General features: G+C 42.5%; 2 protein-coding genes across 2 annotated transcripts in view; one reads left to right on the top strand and one right to left on the bottom strand.

The window, feature by feature from the left end:
* POLR3E (RNA polymerase III subunit E) overlaps window positions 1-3,213 on the top strand; it is a 28,629-nt gene extending 25,416 nt beyond the window's left edge. The window contains exons 20-21 of the mRNA XM_080353834.1: window positions 399-524; window positions 2,543-3,213. Of these exons, the coding sequence (XP_080209960.1) occupies window positions 399-524; window positions 2,543-2,599 (183 nt within the window). The 3' untranslated portion in view covers window positions 2,600-3,213. The remainder of the gene's footprint in view (window positions 1-398; window positions 525-2,542) is intronic.
* A 3,111-nt stretch (window positions 3,214-6,324) lies between these two features.
* Window positions 6,325-18,751, bottom strand: CDR2 (cerebellar degeneration related protein 2; the record flags this gene model as incomplete). Its single annotated transcript, XM_080354280.1, has 5 exons — window positions 6,325-7,192; window positions 8,381-8,545; window positions 8,816-8,964; window positions 13,346-13,458; window positions 18,673-18,751. The coding sequence occupies 5 exons, from the start codon at window positions 18,749-18,751 to the stop codon at window positions 6,325-6,327; spliced, it is 1,374 nt and encodes a 457-aa protein (XP_080210406.1).
* Window positions 18,752-19,695: the final 944 nt, after the last annotated feature.

Below are 19,695 nucleotides of genomic sequence, written 5' to 3'. Positions count from 1 at the left end.
TGCTGTGTCCATCATCTACATAAATTTTTATAGGAAAGACTCATGTATTGCTCTAGAGAAAAATGTATCCAGCCTCCTGGCTGGAGCGAACCACATGAACTCCTCTGGAAGCATTAGAGAGGAATTTGTTGCAGCCCCTTCTTCAGCATGTTCTGGTGCCTCTGGAGGTGCTGCAGGTCAGACGAGTGCAGGTCTGGCCGGGGGTGCAGAGGTCCCCGCAGGGGCTGGGGCGCTGCTGCAGAGCAGATTGTACGTGACGGCTTCAGGATTACGAAGCAAGAATCCTCTCGTGTAGTTCTGTGAAGGTTTTGTACAGGCTAAGGCACGTGCAGTTTTGATATATAGAAAGACGAGTAATTGTTGTTCTTCTTGTACTTACGATGCGTTTTGTTTTAAAGCATCGCCAAGTTTTGCTTGAAATATTTTCGAAAAATTATCGAGTGCGCAGGAACGTCATCCAGAATCAGTTGAGTCAAGAATGTGGGGAAGATCTAAACAAGCAGGAGGTGGATAGAGTGTTAAAGGTAAGTTTCTGTTCTATTGTGGGTTTGATCCAATGAATACGTCAATTTTTAATGCTTGATTTGAGCAAAGGATCGTATTTTACCTTGAACTGACGAATGATAAGCATGGTAGAACAATTGTTATTGGAATGCGGACAAAGCTTGTTTTTTGGCTTGTTTTCTTAAAAATACACTTGTCTCATGCCACCTTTTTTCTCTCCAAGGAGTAGCGATTTTGATGCATGTTTGTTTTGTATTATTGCAATAAATCTTTATGTGTCATCTTGGACCAGCAGAGAATAGAGTATCATAGAAGTGACACTTCAGAGTTACTGTTAAATAACGTGGAGTTAGACATGAAGGAGGTGGGAGGGCTTTGCACAGCCTGCTCAGCTGGTTAATGCTGAAGAGCACAAGTGCCACATGTTCAGAAGGAAACGCATTTCATTGTGTAGCAGGACGTGCAGCAGTGTACGGAGCAAAACCGTAGCCAAAACAAGCAGGCAAAGTAGTAGTTAGCACGTTTCCTTGTGAAAGTTTATTTGAATCCTTTCATCTTTGTCTTTGAAGGTGCACCATTTACTTGCTAAAGAAGTTTAAGGTACAGACCTCACAGGCCATGATCAACAGGCTTTAAAAGCCATGCAGGATGGCTGAGTAGAAAGTTGCCAACTAATGTAATGCTTTTAATAGTTGTTGCTGGGCCTCTGCTCGCTGTCACCCACTTGAGTAAGACAAGTGTTTAAGTACTTTATTACATTGGGATCTGAAAAGGGAATAATAGCATATTTGAAAAATTACAGATCTGTTGCTGTGATAAGAAGCAAACTGGTCGTGCTTGAAAGAACCTGGTGGTCTTAGCGTTAAAATAAGCTCAGACATTTTACCTGCCAGACAGTATTTCACATGGCTCGCCTGTGCTGGAAGGTTTGTTAAATGACTAGATTAGCTCAAATATCAGCTCTCCTGGAACATCCAGACAATTTACTGGCCTTAGTTTTTCATGATGCTGTTGCTATTTTACAGATAACCTATTTATAGAAAAAAAGACCTTGCGCGAATAAACTGGGTAGTTCACGTACGTCACTAAGCCATGGTGTGACCAGCCTCATGTTGTGTCAGGCTTCTTCGCCTTGAATGCATTTGTCACCAAAGTGACATTATCTCTGTTTCTGAAATAAATGTTAGAAGTATCATTTAATGAAATAGGAAGATTCGCTGGCAGCTTTAAACCATGAGAGATTGTATTCCTCTTTGAATGAAATTGGATTTTTTGACTGCTATTTCCCTATCCGCGTGTGCTCCTTTTTTATACACAGAGGGACAGACTGACAGGGTTCGTACTTTTGCATCTGCAGATCAAGTCTGCAAACCATGTTTCTAGCTTCCATGCTTAATTTCTTATTTGCTTTTGTGATGTGCAAGTCCCAAGACTTCAGGAGAAAAAGATATTTTTCCCTTTAGTCTCCAGAGCACGGGTTGTGTAGCAGCACTCGAGCTGGGGTTGAATTACCTAAAGGGGGGCCGGGAGCAAAAGAAAGAGGAGCCACTAGCTTAGAGCTCGAGGGACTTGGTGCTCATCTAATAGAAATAAGAAAATGAACCACAAGAAAACCCATTTACTGAAGTCCTTTGCTGTGTGCTTACCCACTACAAGCTTAGCAGACGTGTGGTCAGAACGCCGGAGCACAGTCCTGAAGTTTGACAGTTCATGGTCGCAGAACGTTGTTTCTGAAAAGGCTTCAGATGTGGCCACTGCCTTCACTCTGAGCTTCGGCCGCTGTTCACCCCTCAGTTCCCTCGTCCTCACTCCTCCCCACAACCTTTCCTCCGTTGCTGCCACTTCATTGCTTGTCCTCCTTATGGTCTCTCAACCTTTCCCCTCTTGTGTTTGCCATCTTCATTTAAGCTGTCTGGTCTTCAGGGTGCATTCGTGCTCTCTTGTGCACTGGAGGGAGACTCTTGTTATCGATCACATTTGTTGTCCCAAAGCCAGACGGTGGTTCCTGAGACCTGACAGACTTTCCCGTTCTCCCCAGGACTGCTGTGTGAGCTACGGTGGAATGTGGTATCTTAAGGGGACGGTGCAGTCCTGACAGCGGTGGTAGCGGTTTCTTTACTTCAAGGGATCTCCAGGACGAAAGAGGAAACCTGAAGTGGGCAGCACAGACAGCGTAACGCCGCGGCCTGGGGAGCGTGGGGCAGGATGTGACCTGCTCTGGGGCACGTGGGCATTGCAGACGGACGGTCACCGACACCCCGGCACGCTCACGCGCCTGTTTGCACGGGCGCCTGGGTGCAGGGGCAGCGAGGAAGACAACATGGGACCCTGTCTGCAGCCTGATGAATCTGGGATTTCTAGTGTATTTCAATTCTCGTTCTGTTTCATTATAAGAAAATAAAACGATATACTGACACAGACATGATGGAAAATCATGGTCTAATACTTTATTTTGTAAGTAATGCCAATAAATTAATTTGTTTACAAACATCCCAGTTTTTGTTAAATATCTAGATGCTCACACTCTGGTCTGAGCAGTGTAGTAGCCCTTACAGCCCTTGATCGTCATATTCATGGAAATGCCGGGACAGGGAGCGGGGAACAAAGTCTCTGTCTCTGTACTCCATAGCAACCGTTCTCACCTCTTGTCTGTGAAATGAGTTATTTGGAACGTACCTCCCTTTGAAACAGATGTGGAACAACTATGGGATTTCTTTTATTGGTGTGGGGTTTGTTTGAGGGATTTTTTGCATTACTGTATGCAAATGCAGCAAGGTAAGTAACTGAGTGCAACCTCTGGAAAGCATCCAGCTGTAGTTATCACATGGCAACAGTGTAAAACCTCTATTTTGTGTAATGTTTTTAATAAAATTTTATCTTGAAGGTCAATTCTACCCGCCTTGTATTTGTCCAAGAAGAAGTGGAAGCTGCACCTACTCCTTTTATAGCCTGAGGGCTTACAGAGGAAGGAAATGTCAGGAATGTTTTAGTAGGGCTCCGAGGTAGATAGTAAACTGCTTTACATCATTCTGCTCACATCGCTTTCTTCAGGAGTACCAGAGGGAGCTGGCTCAGGGCCTGTGGCACAAGGTACAGTCACTGATCTCTTTGTTACAGGTTTATCACGGAAGCTTAGCTGCACTAAGATAAGGAATATCTCACTGTAAGTAAGTGTTGTAGAACATGGTTACTTTACTGGTTGTGCTCTTTGCTATAATTTCCATCACATGAGGAGCTCAGGGCGATTCTATTAATTTCATCTACTTAATGCTCAGAAAAGGCTGAGTTGTTGACTAAAATAAGCAGATTAAGGTAGTTAATCCAGATAAGACTGGCTAAGAATATTGTTACCATACTTACGGCATTTCACGTTTCTGTGGAAAATACCTATTTTTAAACTGCTAAAATTCTACCTTAATTAATAATCTAGTGCAGTTTATTAACTAACTACATAAGTATGATTGGGAGGTGGTTTAAGTTCAGGCAGCTTTTGCAGCCTTTGTCCTGGTCCCTGACACAGCCCTGCTGCCGCAGTGTCACCTGTGGCTGCATCTGGGAAGCTTGTCCCTGGGAAAGCCACAGTGTGAGAGAAGGTAGGAGAGAAGAACCCAGCCGTGGAGCTTTTTATTGCACAATATGTACAATTCAAAGTACAGTACAGCCAGCACTTAGCAATGGCACAGGTAGTCGAGGGGATGTGACATTACAGAACAATCAGTTACTTCTGTGGAAATCTAAGAACATTTTTCATACTTTTAAAGCATAAAAATTGTATATGTGAAAGTGCTCTAAATTAACCAACGGTAATACACCATACTGGTCCAGCAGTGTGGGTTGCCCTTCCCCTAAAGTGGTGCGGACTATTAGTAGTAGATCATTTGTGACTAACAGTGTCGTGCTTTTCTCACACAAGGTTACTGCTTTCCAGTATCTGAACTGGGGCAGAGCTCCAGGTGATGAGGATACAAGTGTTGGGGAAACCGTGACCACACAGTTAACCTGATGGCACAACAGCAGCTTTTCTGCCTTGTTTGTGTCCCCCTCCTTTTTGAACAGCACTGACAAACACCACAACCAGGAAGAGAGAGTTCCCTCTGGATTTCTATCCCAGACAGGCATATCCTTTTCTATTTAGTGTAACCTTTTTAAAATGCGAATTTCATGGGAACTCCATCTAAGCTGTGCAGGAAAGATGGCAAGAATAGATAACAGAGGTGCCATCTGCACTGCTGCCTGGTTCCTGCTTAGCACAAATGGGCATAACAACTACTAGTTACACATGTAGCTTGACTGGATTGTTTATTTGCTTAGAAAAAATATTCACAAGATTCAGATTCTCGTTCTTAAATAACTTTCAGAATGCAATACATGTTTTAGAGAAACTCTCACAATATTAAGTCTTATACTGCAACTGAAGGACAATTATACACCAACTCGGCAGGGTACAACAACGTAAGGCAGACAGACCTGCAGCAGCTGAGCTAAAGCTGAGAAGTTGTCAACATTCTTTGTCAGCCCTTTGGTACAACAGCAGCTCCAACAGGCAGTAAGATGATTCCCGAGAACCACTGACCATTTTAAGCTCTGAGACCCCTTGTGAGGAAAAGGACATCACCTCTCGCTGCACCTTCCCCCCACACCACCTCTTAGGCTTTGTGTTCTTCACACTTTGAAGCAGTTTTAAAGAACATTTTAATCCACGTTCTTTGTTTTTCAGAATTTAAATACATAAGAATTATGACTAGGGAGTGGAGAAGGAAAGGAAGAACACGAGCGTGGTGCCTTGTTTTCAGTAGGATCCATTCTGGCAGCGTTGTGTCCATCCACCCACCCCCAGGCAGCATGGACACTCAGGCTGATACTGGAATCAACAGCCAAACCAGTATGCTAAGGTTTTACCAGGCCCTTCTCCTTCAAGCACTTGGACTTCGTGGTATGTAAGACTAAAAGCTATTCCACTACGTCAATGCTACTGCTAAAGTTAAATAGCTACACTGCGACTTTCTATCTTCTTACCAAATACACATACAAATGTACTTTGTAGACATTCCACCAAAGAACAGTAGGTCCCAAATACCATACATAGTCAATTCACAGTATCTTGCCTTAAGACAAAGTGCCCTACGTACGAAACCATACCTAGAAAGCCACACAAACTTTACATCAAATCCTTTCTTAGTAGGCAGACATCTATATAAATCTGTGGGAGAGTTTAGTGCACGTAAAAACGTGGTTTTAGCTTAACCAAAGCACAGTGCAAGCTGCTGTGCCAGCTCTCCGCTCCCTGCCAAAGCAAGCTCAGCTAGACAGCTGCCTTCATTCTCCAGAATCAAGGAGAGGCTGCCCATGAAGCTGGTCAGGGGCTTTGTTTTTGTTCATCTTCTACATGGATGAAATTACAGGGCTAGAGCATCACCTGCCAACCAAAGGAAAGCTTTAGTCTGATTCCTTTGAGAAGTACAGTACAGATTTCTTAGCGCTGTTATTTCTGAAGCGGACTAAGGAAACTAGTGTCAGTTACCGCTCTGGACGGAGATTAACTGTGGTATAAAGTAGTCCAGCTCTGGTATTTGTTCACTTTACAACCACTAGTTTGTGTGACAGTGCTAAACAACATTAAATCTATTGCTACATAGTTATAGGGAAACTAGTGGGTAACTAAGTAGCTTGTTAACTACAGGTCTACAAGCCAATTCAAAACATTCATTCTGAGTGCTCAAGAAATACATCCATATCGGGGGCTTCTGACATTTGTGTGAAGTTTTTCCCCTTCTTGACTAACAGTCATCAACCGAAAATGGATAATCAGTGTGTCCAATGCTATGGCTGAGAGAAGAGGGACTTGTACTTAGCTCTGTGTTCATCTATTTCTTCTTTTGTTTTTCTGATACAGCTAAAAATTTCCTTGAAGAGTGCTTTATATTCAGGAGGAGGATTTGTTGGAGAGTCACTTAGCTCCACATTTGTGCATTCTTCAGTGTTAGCTGCAAGATCACACTGGGTATTCCCCATATCTAGGTCTTTGGAATACTGCTTCAGCGTTTGTACAGCCTTGTGTTTCAAAGAATCTTCATCCATTTGACACTTCTTCAACAGCTCCTCATACTTCACTTTCAGAGCGTTATACTGAGCGTCAACTTCATTAAGCACAGAGATTCCTCGCTGCTTCACAGCTTCAGCTCTCCTAATGCAGGTTTCTTCGTGGCCCCTTAGAATGTCTCCCCCTGCAGCGCTGCTTAGGAAAGTTTCACTGCTGCTCCGTTTCAGCGCCTTCTTCTCGAGCTCCGATACAGTCAGAAGTCCATCGTCTGCCGGGCTCTGACCAAGCTCCCTTTCTAAAGATTCCTTGAATGAAATGAAAAAGGATTCCGGCACCAATTTCTCTGCATTATGGAATGTGTTTTCAGACTGAAGTATTTGTCGCATTTCAGCCACTTCCACTTCTAACTCCTCTGCACGAGCCCGATATAAGTCTGTGTCAACAAGCCTCTGTTCGAGGTCACAGTTTTCTTTTACCATAAGACTATATTCCTCTTCCATTCTTATCCTCTTCTCTTTTTCTAGGTTAAGTTGGGCTTGCAGAACTGTAACTGCCTTTTTGAGGTTCTCATTTTCTTCTTCTAGAGGACTGAGCTGACTATCCATTGAGGTAATCTTTTCTGCAAACACGTGATCATAAACAAAGTACCTGCAGAAACAAAAGTAAGTTTTATCAAATGTAGGAAGTACAGCTGCCCACACCTTCTAAAGTCTTCTTGTCCTGGGTAACTAATGACAGCTTTAAACTGTGTGCTAACACGCCTCCAAGTATACATAGCGGGTCATTTTACTAACCTATCAGTCCATTTAGTAATCAGAGTTTCTAAGTACTTATATGCCATCAAATCAAGCCTCCCAGCTCAAGCAGAATGGCAGCTTATTAACAGTTTCAAGTTACAGACAAGCTTATTCAATAACTAGACCTACAATTTAAGTTTAAATAAACATGCAATGCTTTCTGATGCTCAGATTTTTTTCTGCAGCACTCCAATCTGGTAACTTTTGTCACTCTTGATTGTGGAAACAAGCTTCAAAATTGACAAGGCAATTCTGTAGGCTGGTATTTCTACACGCCTTTGGCAGTTTGATGGAATCCACTTATTTTTGAGTTGTCAAGAAATAATGTCTTTTTGGATATACAGATTTATTCTCCATTCCCACCTCCATGGAGTGCTGAGGGCCCAGCCCCAAGAGCCTGCTCTGCCTGTCTGTGGAGGTACCTCACTTATGAAACTACTTTCTAGGACTGAATCTGGTCTGAGCTTTTACCCCAGGTGATTGTCCTGCTGGGCATGCTAATGCAGTTCAGCTGGGTCAAAACGCTCTACATTTAAAAAGCAGCCCACAGCTCCAGGCACCATTTTACCAGTTTAAGCATCATTTTCACTAGATTAAGTTCAGGAAAGCTATTGCAGGTCTCCCACCTTCCTTGTCAAGAAAACATCCACAGACATCCAAGGAAAGAGTAAGTTACAGAAAATATTTTGCATTTGGGATGTTAGTTTTTCAGATTCTGTGTGTGGGCTTTTATCAGACTGAAAAAAGTGAGGTGTGAATCGCTGTACACTTTCTAGGCTACAATTTGATATGGTTGGAGACTTTGGGAAAGAACTTTCCAAGACAGAAAGCGGATCTTGCCATTTCTGTGGCACAAAGACTGGAGCAGTCTCGAAGTGTGACAGCAGCAGTGGCAACACCACACAGTGCAGGTATTTTGCTAGAACATTAGATGTTTTTCTGTTAGCTTGTTTGATGTCTGTGCTTATGTCTTAATGTTTAAAGCTTTGCCTAAAATAATTTCAGTATCATCTTTGCTATGCAAGGTAGAAAGTCTTACTGGCGAAGGTCATACAGCTCCTTCAAACAAGAGAAACTGTGCATTGATCTTGGCTGGTCAGATCTCTCATGGCTCATCCGACCTCGTCCAGACTTCTTCAGTTCTTCTACTTGTCGCTGCAGGTCATCTATGTGTGTTTGCAGATTTTCAATAGTCTCTGTCAAGCTAAAAAGGTGAAGGACTGCTGTTAGAACATTTGAGTGTTCAGTCAAGTACATGGGAATTTCTCATCCTCTTACATTGTAGTTTATTCTCTGAAGACTGCTCTTTGGACCCAAAAGACCTTTAAATAAAATTATCCTTTCAATTTAACACTATTGTAGAACAACACTAGACAGAGACAGCCACCCAATAACTACACAAATACACTTGGACAGCTCTTTTTCATATTCTCAATTGGGGCTTGGGGAAGGGAGTCTAGTCTAAGTTCGTTACCTTAATATCTTCTGTTGTGAAGCTCTACTTTCTGCAACTAGTTTTTGATTAGTGTCTTCTAGTTCTCTCGCTGTCACATCCAGCTGTTCATAGACTTTTGCATGCTGATCATTCATCTGACGCAGGAGCTCCACTTGCTTCGTGAGGTACTGCAAGACAGTATTGCTGTTACTCGTTTATACTTGAAGTATAAAGACAGGTCTACTACTCTGCATTTTTATTCACATTCATAGAGACACTGCTAAGTTTCAGAAATGTAGATTCCAGTGGTTGCTTTGGTAAATGCCTGGTTGTCTGGCGCTATCAGTAGCTCGGTTTGCCCTGTCACAGAAGTCAGCCCAGGCTGATCAAGCAGCCTGTTGTCCAGAGGGGCTGGTTTGGTTGTACAAGCCGTGTTCATCCAGCCCTGCTGCAGCTCGGCCAGCACCCAAACCTTCTGCCTTGGCCTGTGTGTCCTGCAGCGTCCCTGACACAGCCATGGATCCAAACAGCCCTTCTAAGAGCTGCAGTGGGCTACAACAGAAATGTTCCAGCAGTGTTGACCCAATCATTTTCTTAGCACTAAAACTGAAATATTGGGTAGCATTATCCATAATTAACATTTCTTTTCAACTGACCAAAGTTTTTCCAGTCTGAAGCAGCACTACATTCAGCAGAACAGAATTTAGGTTGTGGTTGCACTTAAGACAGTATGTGGGCTACTATGTGTCAGGAAGTAAAAAATCAAATTATTGAATTCAATCTATAATTACCCACAGGGAGCTATTCCAGTTACTGTAACCCCCCAAAAAAATTCTCCTGCCAAAAACCCAACAACTCAACATGAAGTATTTCATTTTAATCCTCTTTAGTTTTACAATTAACAACACAGACCATCAAGTTTCTTGAACTATATCAGAAAGCTTGGAATTCTCAGTCTAAGAGCAGTTAACAATCACCTATGGCTCTTAATACAAGTGTCTTATATTGTCCCACCCAGGATAGGGCTGATCCAATTCTAAAACTCCACACAGGAGTTTGCATCAGACTTGAACAAAAAACCCTAACCCTTTAAATCAGAAATACTTTGTTCTTACCTAGAATGTATTTCTTGCAATATATTCTGTATTACCACATGCTACTTACTGAAAAATAAACTTCCAGTAGGAACATCCAGCACACTGCTGGGCAGTTACTTCTCTTTACATAAGCCTGTTAGATACTCAAAAGTTCTAATATTCTACTTAACCTTTTACCTCATTAGAAGATTGATGGGTTTACATTTTAGGCAATTTAAGAACAGATAATAAGTTAATCTAGGACTAGTAACTGCTACATACAGACTCCTAGAAGATCAACATGATAGCAGTTGGACAGATCCTTTTGTGGCCTGTGCACACATGACAGAGGATTTACACAAAAATAGTACGTGGATTAGCGGCAGAATCTCAATGTGACCCATTTCAGATTAACTTTCCCTATTGGTTACTCTCAGAAGGAGCTGGAGATCTTCAGATTTTCTTCAGCAGTACAAGTGTGGCTAAGCACAGAAACCAAGGCTTTGGTGCCAGAATTAGATGCTACCACTTACAACAACGGGCTTTTGCAGAAGCTCCAGATGAATGGAAGAGGTGAAACACCATTTTCTCCACCTTCCATCTCCCAGATGTTCAGTGCGGGTGTCAAGTTGGCCTGGAATTATCAGGCCACCAAGACAAAGTATAGATGTGGTAATAAATGCTTTACAAGTTCACATTTATTCCACCTCCCCTGTAACTGAGCACCTAACATGCAGCAGCAGTTGAGACTTGCTGCATTCTCCCACATGATAAAAGGAGAGCGTCGGTATTTCTGAAGTCTGAGTGCTGAGAACACTCAGGCAGGAATAAAGTTGCCCTTTCAATCCAGCATTTATTACATCTATAATAATTAGTTAGTGGCACACGTGTCAGCACAGAGGTCAGATATAATGATCTAAGGCTGTAAAACACTAAATAAGTCAGCATTTAATGTATTAGATGTAATCTTAAGCATCCCAAAGCCTTTGACCCTTCCCCTTCAGTGCAGATAAGGTAGTACTGTATTTCAGAATGATTTCTTAGCCAGTTTGGACTTTGCAACCTACAAGATATGAATAGGAAAAAACCCCAAAGATTTACTCTGATACACTGTACTGAAAAAGCTAGTAGAAAATGCAGCAGCGTAGCACCAGGAACAGCTGCAAGATCACCTTTAGGTTACAGAGACATGCACTTAAAAATGAGGAAACACCAAGCACGGAGACTGAACATGCCACCTGCACACATATCCTGTGCAGTGGGGTCTCCTGCGTTCCCACAAAAGACAGAAATATAGGTTTGAAAATAACTGACTGAACTGCTTTTACCAGCTAAAAAGTACTGCACATTGCACATGCTAACTTCACTGACATTTGTTTCAGTGAATTCCTGTAACAATCCCTTATGCCGATAAGCTAATACATTCAGTTCCTCCATCATGATGTTCTCTGTGTATTTGAAGAAGGGGTTCATTTGATTTCCCCAATATATGCTCCTACCCATGTTGGGGGAGAGGATGAAAGAGAAGAAATGGGTATCAGATAAAACCTTTGAAAAGCAGTATTGCACAAGTCCTGATCTGTTTTTTTATTGACTAAGCAAAGCAAGGTATCAAGAGAATAAATGAGTCTGTCACTGTCTGAGGTTATCTGAACATACAAGTACTTGACACTGGGACACACCAACTATAGATCACCGCTGGAAGGACACCTGTGACCACGTCCTGCTGAGCTCTCTTATCTAGTCAATAAATGCTAACCCACCAAAAAAGCTGAAGCAAATAAACTGGCTTAAGCCAACAGGATATTACATCTTCAATGGCACTAGACTGTTTCTATGAATGAATGCAGCTTAGCAACAATATATTTTCCATATTTCAAGATAGCATTCAAATACATCTGCTGAAGGAGTAGCTACACTCAATGAGGCAGGTTAGTTACCTATTGCGAAGTTATGTTGTGTTATTTCAAAAGGTGTGTTGTAACTGTTGAACACTTCCTTAGACACGGTTGCTCATACCTTAAGTAGATCAGTATTTGTATAGCACCTTAAAGTGTTTGTCCTCTCTAAATCTTAAGAAATAATTAATCTTTCATAAAAAACATTAATGGCAATGAGATATTTTAAGTTTCTGCATTAAATACAGTTCTTTGTAATGCTGTGCCACTATTATCAATATCAGCTATTCCAACCACTGCATCACAGAATTAATAGAATAACAAAGATGACATTTAGCACATAATACAGGAAATAGCCAAAGTATCAGGTAGAAAGCAAAAGTACCTTATCAAGAAAAGAAAACCTGCACCCAGAAATTGTGCATGACCTAACAAAAATGCTGCATTTTTTGTTAACATGACTACTTTAAAGATACCTAGATATCTGTAAGTATTAAGCTTAGGATTCCTTAAATTACCTGTTACCACTCCAATTATACGTGTTTTAAGTCTTAAGTTGCAGCTGTACAAAAGCCACGTACCATCTGTGACTGTATAAGAACTGCTTGCACAAAAGAACTCGGATTTTGTAAAAATCTCGTGTATACCAGTCACAGCCAGTTCTCTGTGACTCGCACCGAAACCAAACTGAAATGCTGACTACGTTTCCAATATGTTGTCAGTCAGCAAAGCACTGAATATTTAATAATTTAATTATTAGAGACCATGCATTGCCCTCTAATAGCTGGAAAAAGAATTCATTATGCTGACAAATGCTGGATCTGCAAGAACATGAGCAATACTGAAGCAGAAAAAAAAAAAAGGAAAATTGCCAAAAATGGCCAGATTTTTCCACAAAATAGCACAAAGACAAGTGGTTTTGAAAGGGTGGTTATGATTTTTCCCCCACTCTAGAAAATACAGAACAATATATCCACTACATCCTGTATTTAGATACTATTTTAGTGTTTGGCTTTGCCTTTTGTGTGTGTGTTTGGGGGTTTTTTGTTGTTGCTTGTTGTTGTTAGGTTTTTATTGTTTGTTTCTTTTGTTTTTTATTGAAATAGACTTTAGTTTCCTTTACCACAGCTCAGTTTAGTGCAAGTATATAGCTTCAGATTTTTCTTAAGTCTCTCTCCTGCACTTACTAGCATTTAAACTTCAGTATGGTAACAACTACCATTGTCATCTAATGATTTAAATTATTAATTTATTCATCATATAATTTAATGCCATTTTACCTGGTAAGATCAGCAAAGCTTAGCAATAAAATAACTGAAGTAACTTTTCTGTACAAAAAAGAAAAACACTAGTTATTTGGCATTAAACAAGCCAAATCCAACATAAAGCTTAATGGCACAAAGCTTCCAGTAATCAGACAAAAAGTTCTAACTATGATCAAGCCTATAGAGGTTCTCAGATTCTCAAAGTAGCAGAGGTAGTTAAACACTGTTGAGTATTTTTCTTTAAAGTGTCCATCAGATGCCAAGAAATTCACATCTCAACTTATGTTACAGGTTTAGATGCTTTAACACTTGGATCCCACAAATATTTACCTCTATCTCCTGTAGTTGCTCTTGATTTGTTGCATACATTTGTTGTAAAGATTCTTCTAGTTCAGTGTTACGGTCCAGTAGTGTCTTCCCAAGCTCAGCGGCAAGGTGAAGATCTAAACAAAGAAATCATGTTTGCACTTAAGTTATAGAGCAAATAATACAATCTAATTTTAAGGTATTTTAAGCAAATACTCGAGGGGTATTTTTATTGCTGTTTTAACTGCTCTAAGTTACTTCCAGTACCCAAAAAGAAAGTTAGCTTACACTTAAATAGAACATTCATATACCATCTAAAACACAAGTCAGCCCTAAAACCTAGAAGTTGCTCTTATTTAATGAAGCTTCCTTAGTTTCTCCTTTGGTCCTTCAGCCACAGGTCAGACACCTACACCATCTTCACTTCTCACCATCTGCCCAGTACTGCACCAGCTCTCTACCCAAGGTCTCTTAGCTGCACTTCACCATGTTTCCAGCACTCATATTTCTGAAGAATAAACATAAAAGGCCCTGTAAATGTTCATCAGGCTAAACCCAGCCCAAAGCTGATTGCCCTCTTAATTCATTTGCTGTTCTTCCCCACTGCCCTTTCACCGAGGAGCGCAGGTCATACTGGATCAAAGTGCTAAATGAAAGTTTCACATGCTTTTTATGGTGAAAAAAATAACATCAAAAGACATAATACTGATAAAGAAATGTAGCTATTCTGCTTTTTGAGCTCATAAACCTAGGAGACAAGAATTGTTTTATGTGCTCCAAAACATCATTTTAAATGTCACTTGTTCTCAGGCACTTAATTTCACTTCAGTCATCCTCGATCACCTCCAGGGTGCAGTGACTGTAGCTGTTTCAAATTAAGAAATAAGTCATCCGAACACTCAGTCTCCTTCTACAGGGAAGCTTGATATTTGTTCAACAGCATCAGTAGTGCTAGGTATTCTATATTCTGATGTTTAAAGACACGCGTAATTTAAAAGCGAACATAACACGACAAAGCATCAATCTCGGTGTTATTGCTAAAATTGTAATTACTCTGTACAGGGATTACATGTTAAGAATGCAACAGGTTTCAAACCCTCTCATTTTCCACCTCCTTCCCATCACCTGGACCACAACCAGGTTGTCTCTCGCCTGTGTGCATACAACGTTGTTAGTTTTCACAAAGAACTAGCATCACCAATGGGAAGGAGACAGAAGAAAAGGCAAGAAAAATGTAGATTCACTTCAAGAAGACTTCAATTAATATACAAGAGACACGTATTGCATCATCGGTAGTGGCAGCTAGACCAGAAAATACATTCCACTTTCATGTGATTAAGATGCCCTTGTTTTAACTTATCTCTTTCCTTCCTGCCCTTTCCCAATAATCTTATCAACTAGTTATTGTAACAGACAGAACACTGTTCCAAGATCGGTCTGCGCTAACCTTCAGTTTGGCAGCTTGTCCAAAACAATTACTCCACCTACATACAGAAGCCAAAGACCAAACTTGGACATACAAGGACAAGTGAGTAGGAGCATTTGTCTATTAAGTTGTAGATGTCTAGTTCTGGCAAAACAACAGCTGTGGTATTCTTTACACATTCTTTACAGCTGCAGTGCATTTTTTCCTACCTTAAGGTCAGATTCTTAGAATAAATGCCACAAAAAATATTTAAAACAAGTCCCAGTGTATAGGAGCTCTTCACAGTTTGAGAAGATGTATGACCAGGAGCCACATGGCATACTGATCTCTGCTTAGGAGTTTATCCTCACACAGCTTTTTCATTGCAACACCACTTGTTAAGAAACAGAGCCTGTTCTAGAGCTGGGGTTTAAAGTATTTGGATAAGGAAACCTTGAGGTGTTCTGCTTAAGTTTTTCCCATTTTAAAACAGAGATTGCACCTTGTTTACCCATGGACAGAATCACTCCCAGTCAACACCAAGCTGTTTGTTCCGTTGCATTACAGAATACTGTAGTCTTCAAATCCAGTGAATCTATCATCCTATTTAAACTGGAGTCCCAATTCACAAGTTCTCATACTACACAAATCTTTACTAGGAGCCACAATCTTGAAAGCTGGTCAACAATTCAAAGCAAAGACTAAACAGTGCATTCTTTTATTTTAATAGAGTAAGAGGTTTAGAGAGGATTTAGGATTACCTTAAAGATGTAATAAATAATGGAATTACTTGCTGCCATTTCCCTTCCCAAAGTGAAAGTTCGTTTTAATGTTTAAGTACATTTAGGAGTTGCTAGTTTCATTCCTACATGCCCCCTCATCTACAAAACCAAGTAGCACGTACCACACAGTAATTTGAATACAATGTAAATAATAGAATTCATGTCATTATATTTACAGACTCATTCTGTTCATTAGAATGGCAGAAGCACAAATAAGCTACTATAAGAGAAGCATGCTCTTTTGTAATTAAGGCAATTTGTTTCTGAGCGGGAGAAGACAAATGGAAGAGCTCAGGAATATGCAATAAAACCCCAACCTCCCACCCCCAGAGAAAGCAAGAACTGAAACAATTGGACCTCTTCGAAAAATAAGAATTTGCTTTGCATCCATTTTTCTATATTGTTAAGTACCTATAAGCCCTCTGAAGAGCAAATTTTAACAGCAAGATGTACAATATATGTGTTCTCCAGATACAGAAACAAAAGTTAATTTACATTTCTCTTAGAGTTGCTCTACAATATGAGATGCACCCAGCATTTTCTTTTGTAAATTTATGTTAAGTAACAGCTAGGTTCTGTCACAGACATGCATTTTTCCTTTTTACCAGGAATATGTAAGCAGAGAGGTTTTTAATAATGCAAACTGCATAGCGCAGATCTTAAGATCTTCATTTTAGCAAATCTGATCAGTTGTACTGGTGTGTAACAGCTCCATCAGAAATCCTCAAACCAAAACAAAACTTGAATGGTAGCTCCTCTGAGATGCTGAACAGCCCTCAGTCAGCAGCACTTCTCCACAATCTCTTCTGACAGTGTTACTATAATTGAGAAAAACAAAAAAAACCCCACAACAGTACCAAAATCCTTCTACTTTTTCATAATTCATCTAACAAAATGATACAGGGAATTTTCAATCTAAAACAAGCCTGTTCTTTTCAACAGCAAAAGGCATTAGTAGTACAAGATACGTAAGAAAGCCTGGCTGAAGTTTACTTAACTGTAAAATTAAACCCTTAACTTTTTTTTACTTGCTTCATATTTCCTATTCCATGTTCAGATCACCCTTCTGTTAAAGAGACTAACAACAAGACGTAAAAGAGCGGTCACAGACAATAATTCTTTTTCAAGTGTCAGCATACCGCAGCACAGCATGGATACTGCAGAAGGAAGGATGGCGGATCCCATCCTTAAAAGAATTCCATGAGCATTCTGTTTTCATGAACGGCATGCCAGAAAAGCCCACCTCCATTGTCAAGGCAAAAGCTTTTGCTGCACACAAAGACTGTCAAAGCTTTTCCAAAACCCTACCCTAACTTCAAGATTTAAAGACTGGCTGATTAGGTCTACAAGCTCGTTTCAGGGTGCCTCCTAATGTTTTACAACCTCAGTTTTCTCATAAACCTACTCAGTTTTTAAACGTGCACTGATTGTTTGAGTTGTTGAAAAGATTAAAGAGACCTCGATAAGGAATCTTACTACTCTATTTACATACATTGGTATTGCTTAGTCTGAGGAGAAGGAAGAGTGTCTTTCAGACTTCAGGAATAAACTATAATAGAATATTTAAACAACATTCCTGTAAGGAATTTCTTCTTAGCATTTCAACTTGCCCATCAGTTTATTTTTCTCCTTTCCCTTTTGGCGAGGTTATTAGTCACATCCGTTTAGGCTTGTAAAGAGATAATCCCCTTCAAAATGCACTAACCTCTAGAACGGAATACCATTTCTTAAAAGCTCACATCAGAGAGAAAATTGTGATTATTTGACTCATTTTAATTAAAAAATGAAATTTAAAAACCCTCAATAAGGCAAGAAGTCAGTTGCTATACATGTTGAAGTCTCGTTGTAGGTCTTCCACCCCATAAGTAGTTTTTACTACTGACGTAGTAAAGAGATTGCTAAATTGTGTCTTCAAATTTTCAGCTCTCTTCCCTTTGACAGCAAACTACAGACTCAAGATCTTATTTAAATTGATTGGCTTATATCTTAGAGCCATGAAAACATCTATTTCAAGCAAAGAGTATCTAAATACAGCCTTCAAACACCTATTTTATAGTCAAAGCATACAATTAGAGACCTATTCCTGTCTCAGAAAAAGTTTCTGCTGTCAGATCCCTGATCTCAGTGCAAAAGGCACTTAGCTAGGAAGAGCTTTCAACAGTGTCTTTCTTTATGGTTTACAGTAAGGTAGCACCTACCAGTCCCAAGAACTAATGTACTTCAATGTAAAAAGCCAAAGGCTGGAGCAAGTTTGCAGGGAGCCACTTCACAGCTTTGAGCTGTCCTTTTAACACCAATTCAGGATTAATAACAAAAAGTAGAACTAAGTAAATACCAGTTGTAAAGGAAATTGCACATTCTTTCCATATCATGTCTGTAGAAGATTTTTAGTGTGATCATACTCGGTGCATTTCTGTGACTCCTCCCTCACTGGTGAAATGAGAACAGTATTTACCTCTTGCATGTGGCGGTTTAAGACCTATTGACAGAATGACATACAGGAGCTGGGTACATATAATTCAAACACATAGTGGAGTTGTGTATTTTAGGAAGAAAACTCAGAAAGTTTTTAATAATGGACCTGCACAGCTAATCGAACACAGCGACATTTACAACTTCACCGACTGGAAGCCCTTATAAAAGGTTCAAAAGGACGCGATGCAGCATCCTGCCCGCTACTTCCAGCGCCCGCCCTGCAGAGCTGACGATGTCCCGACAAGGTGCAACTTTTCGGAGCCGCTGCCCTCCCTCCCCGCCGGGCGGAGAGCGACCCAGCACGCCCGAGCTGGGCTGCAGCAGCCCCTTCCGTCAAACAAAGCCGGCTGTAACCCACAGCCACACCGGCGATCCCCCTGCCTGCGCGCCCGGGGCGGTGGGAGCGCGGCCGGGAGGGCAGCCCGGGCTCCCGGCTACGACAGTGGCGGGGCGGCGCAACCCCGCCGCTCCGCGACCCTCGCCGGCGGCTTCTGCCCCCTCACGCCCTTCCCGCCGCCCCGCCCGAGCGCCCCGCGAACCTCCGCGCTCCGCAGCGCCGTGGTGCCGGTGCCCCGCGCTGCCCGCCACCCCTTCCCCCGCCGACCCCCGCAGCGGCTGCCCGCGGCCCCCTCCTCACACGCCCTCTTCGCCACAGCCCCTTCCCTCGCACGCCCCCCGCGCCGGCTCACCTTGCTGCAGGTCCTGCTGGTCGTACCAGGGCTCATCCTCGCGGATCTCGAACTCCTCCACCAGGCTGTCGGCCAGCATCGCGCCCCTTCCCTTCCCGGGGCGGCGGGAGGACGACACGGCAGCGCCCACGCGAACGAGTCCCCTCACGCCGAGCGACGGCGAGGCAGGGCAAGCCGGCAGCCGCTCCTCTCCTTTAAAAGCCGCCTCCGGCCATTGCCGAGCGTTTCCGGACTTTGCCGAACCTCTCCCCCTTCTGGTCGGGCTGCGCGAAGCTACCGGCGGCAACGTGGCAAGCTACAGCCACCCGCCCACCGTCTCTCCGCGATTCAAACACAACACCCTCACCTCCCCTGAAGGCAGCCAATGGGAAGCCGTCTTGCGGACAGATCGAAAGGAGTCCGAGCCAATCACAAGGCGAATTCATGTCATGCCGCCAATGAGAGCGACGAGGAGGTGGACCCGGCCTAATGACACTCCGCCTCAGCAGGCAGCTGCGCAGCCTCCGGTTAGAGGAGGTGGGTTGGTGCCTGTGGAAGGGGCGGTGGTTGCTGTGGCTCCGAGGGGTTAATCGCGGGGAGCGCTTGCTGGGGGTTATTCTGGTGTGTCTGCGGCGAAGCAGAGCTGGTACAGCGGCGACTAGGCGTAGGGAAAGCTGTGGCTGCTAGCTGCCCCGTGCTGGGAGCCCCCGCGGTGCCTGTGAGGAGAGGCTCGGCCCCTGAGCCGCATCCCCTCACGCTGGTGAGCGGGAGCTGCCGCCGCGGCTCTAGGCGGGCGTCGCCATCCTTGCGCCTCGCCTGCCTGTCGGTCAGCGCTTCTCTCATTTCCTTACAAGGAATAAGGAGCCGCTGAGGAAAAAAGTAGCTTAATTTGCCCAGTTTTAACAAGCGAACATCTCCCGACTTGCAGTCCTGCAGGTGCCCAGAGCCCTCTGCCTTGCAGGAGCCACAGTGCTCGGGCAGCCGGAGCACCGCGGGCTTGAAGGAGCGCAGCCTTCCCTGCTCCCTGTTGGCCTCTCCTCTCTG

The sequence above is a fragment of the Nesoenas mayeri genome (genome assembly GCF_963082525.1).
Source record: "Nesoenas mayeri genome assembly, chromosome: 15".
NCBI lineage: Eukaryota > Metazoa > Chordata > Aves > Columbiformes > Columbidae > Nesoenas > Nesoenas mayeri.
Note: the sequence above shows the minus strand (reverse complement) of the source record. Positions and strands in the feature narration are given on the sequence as shown.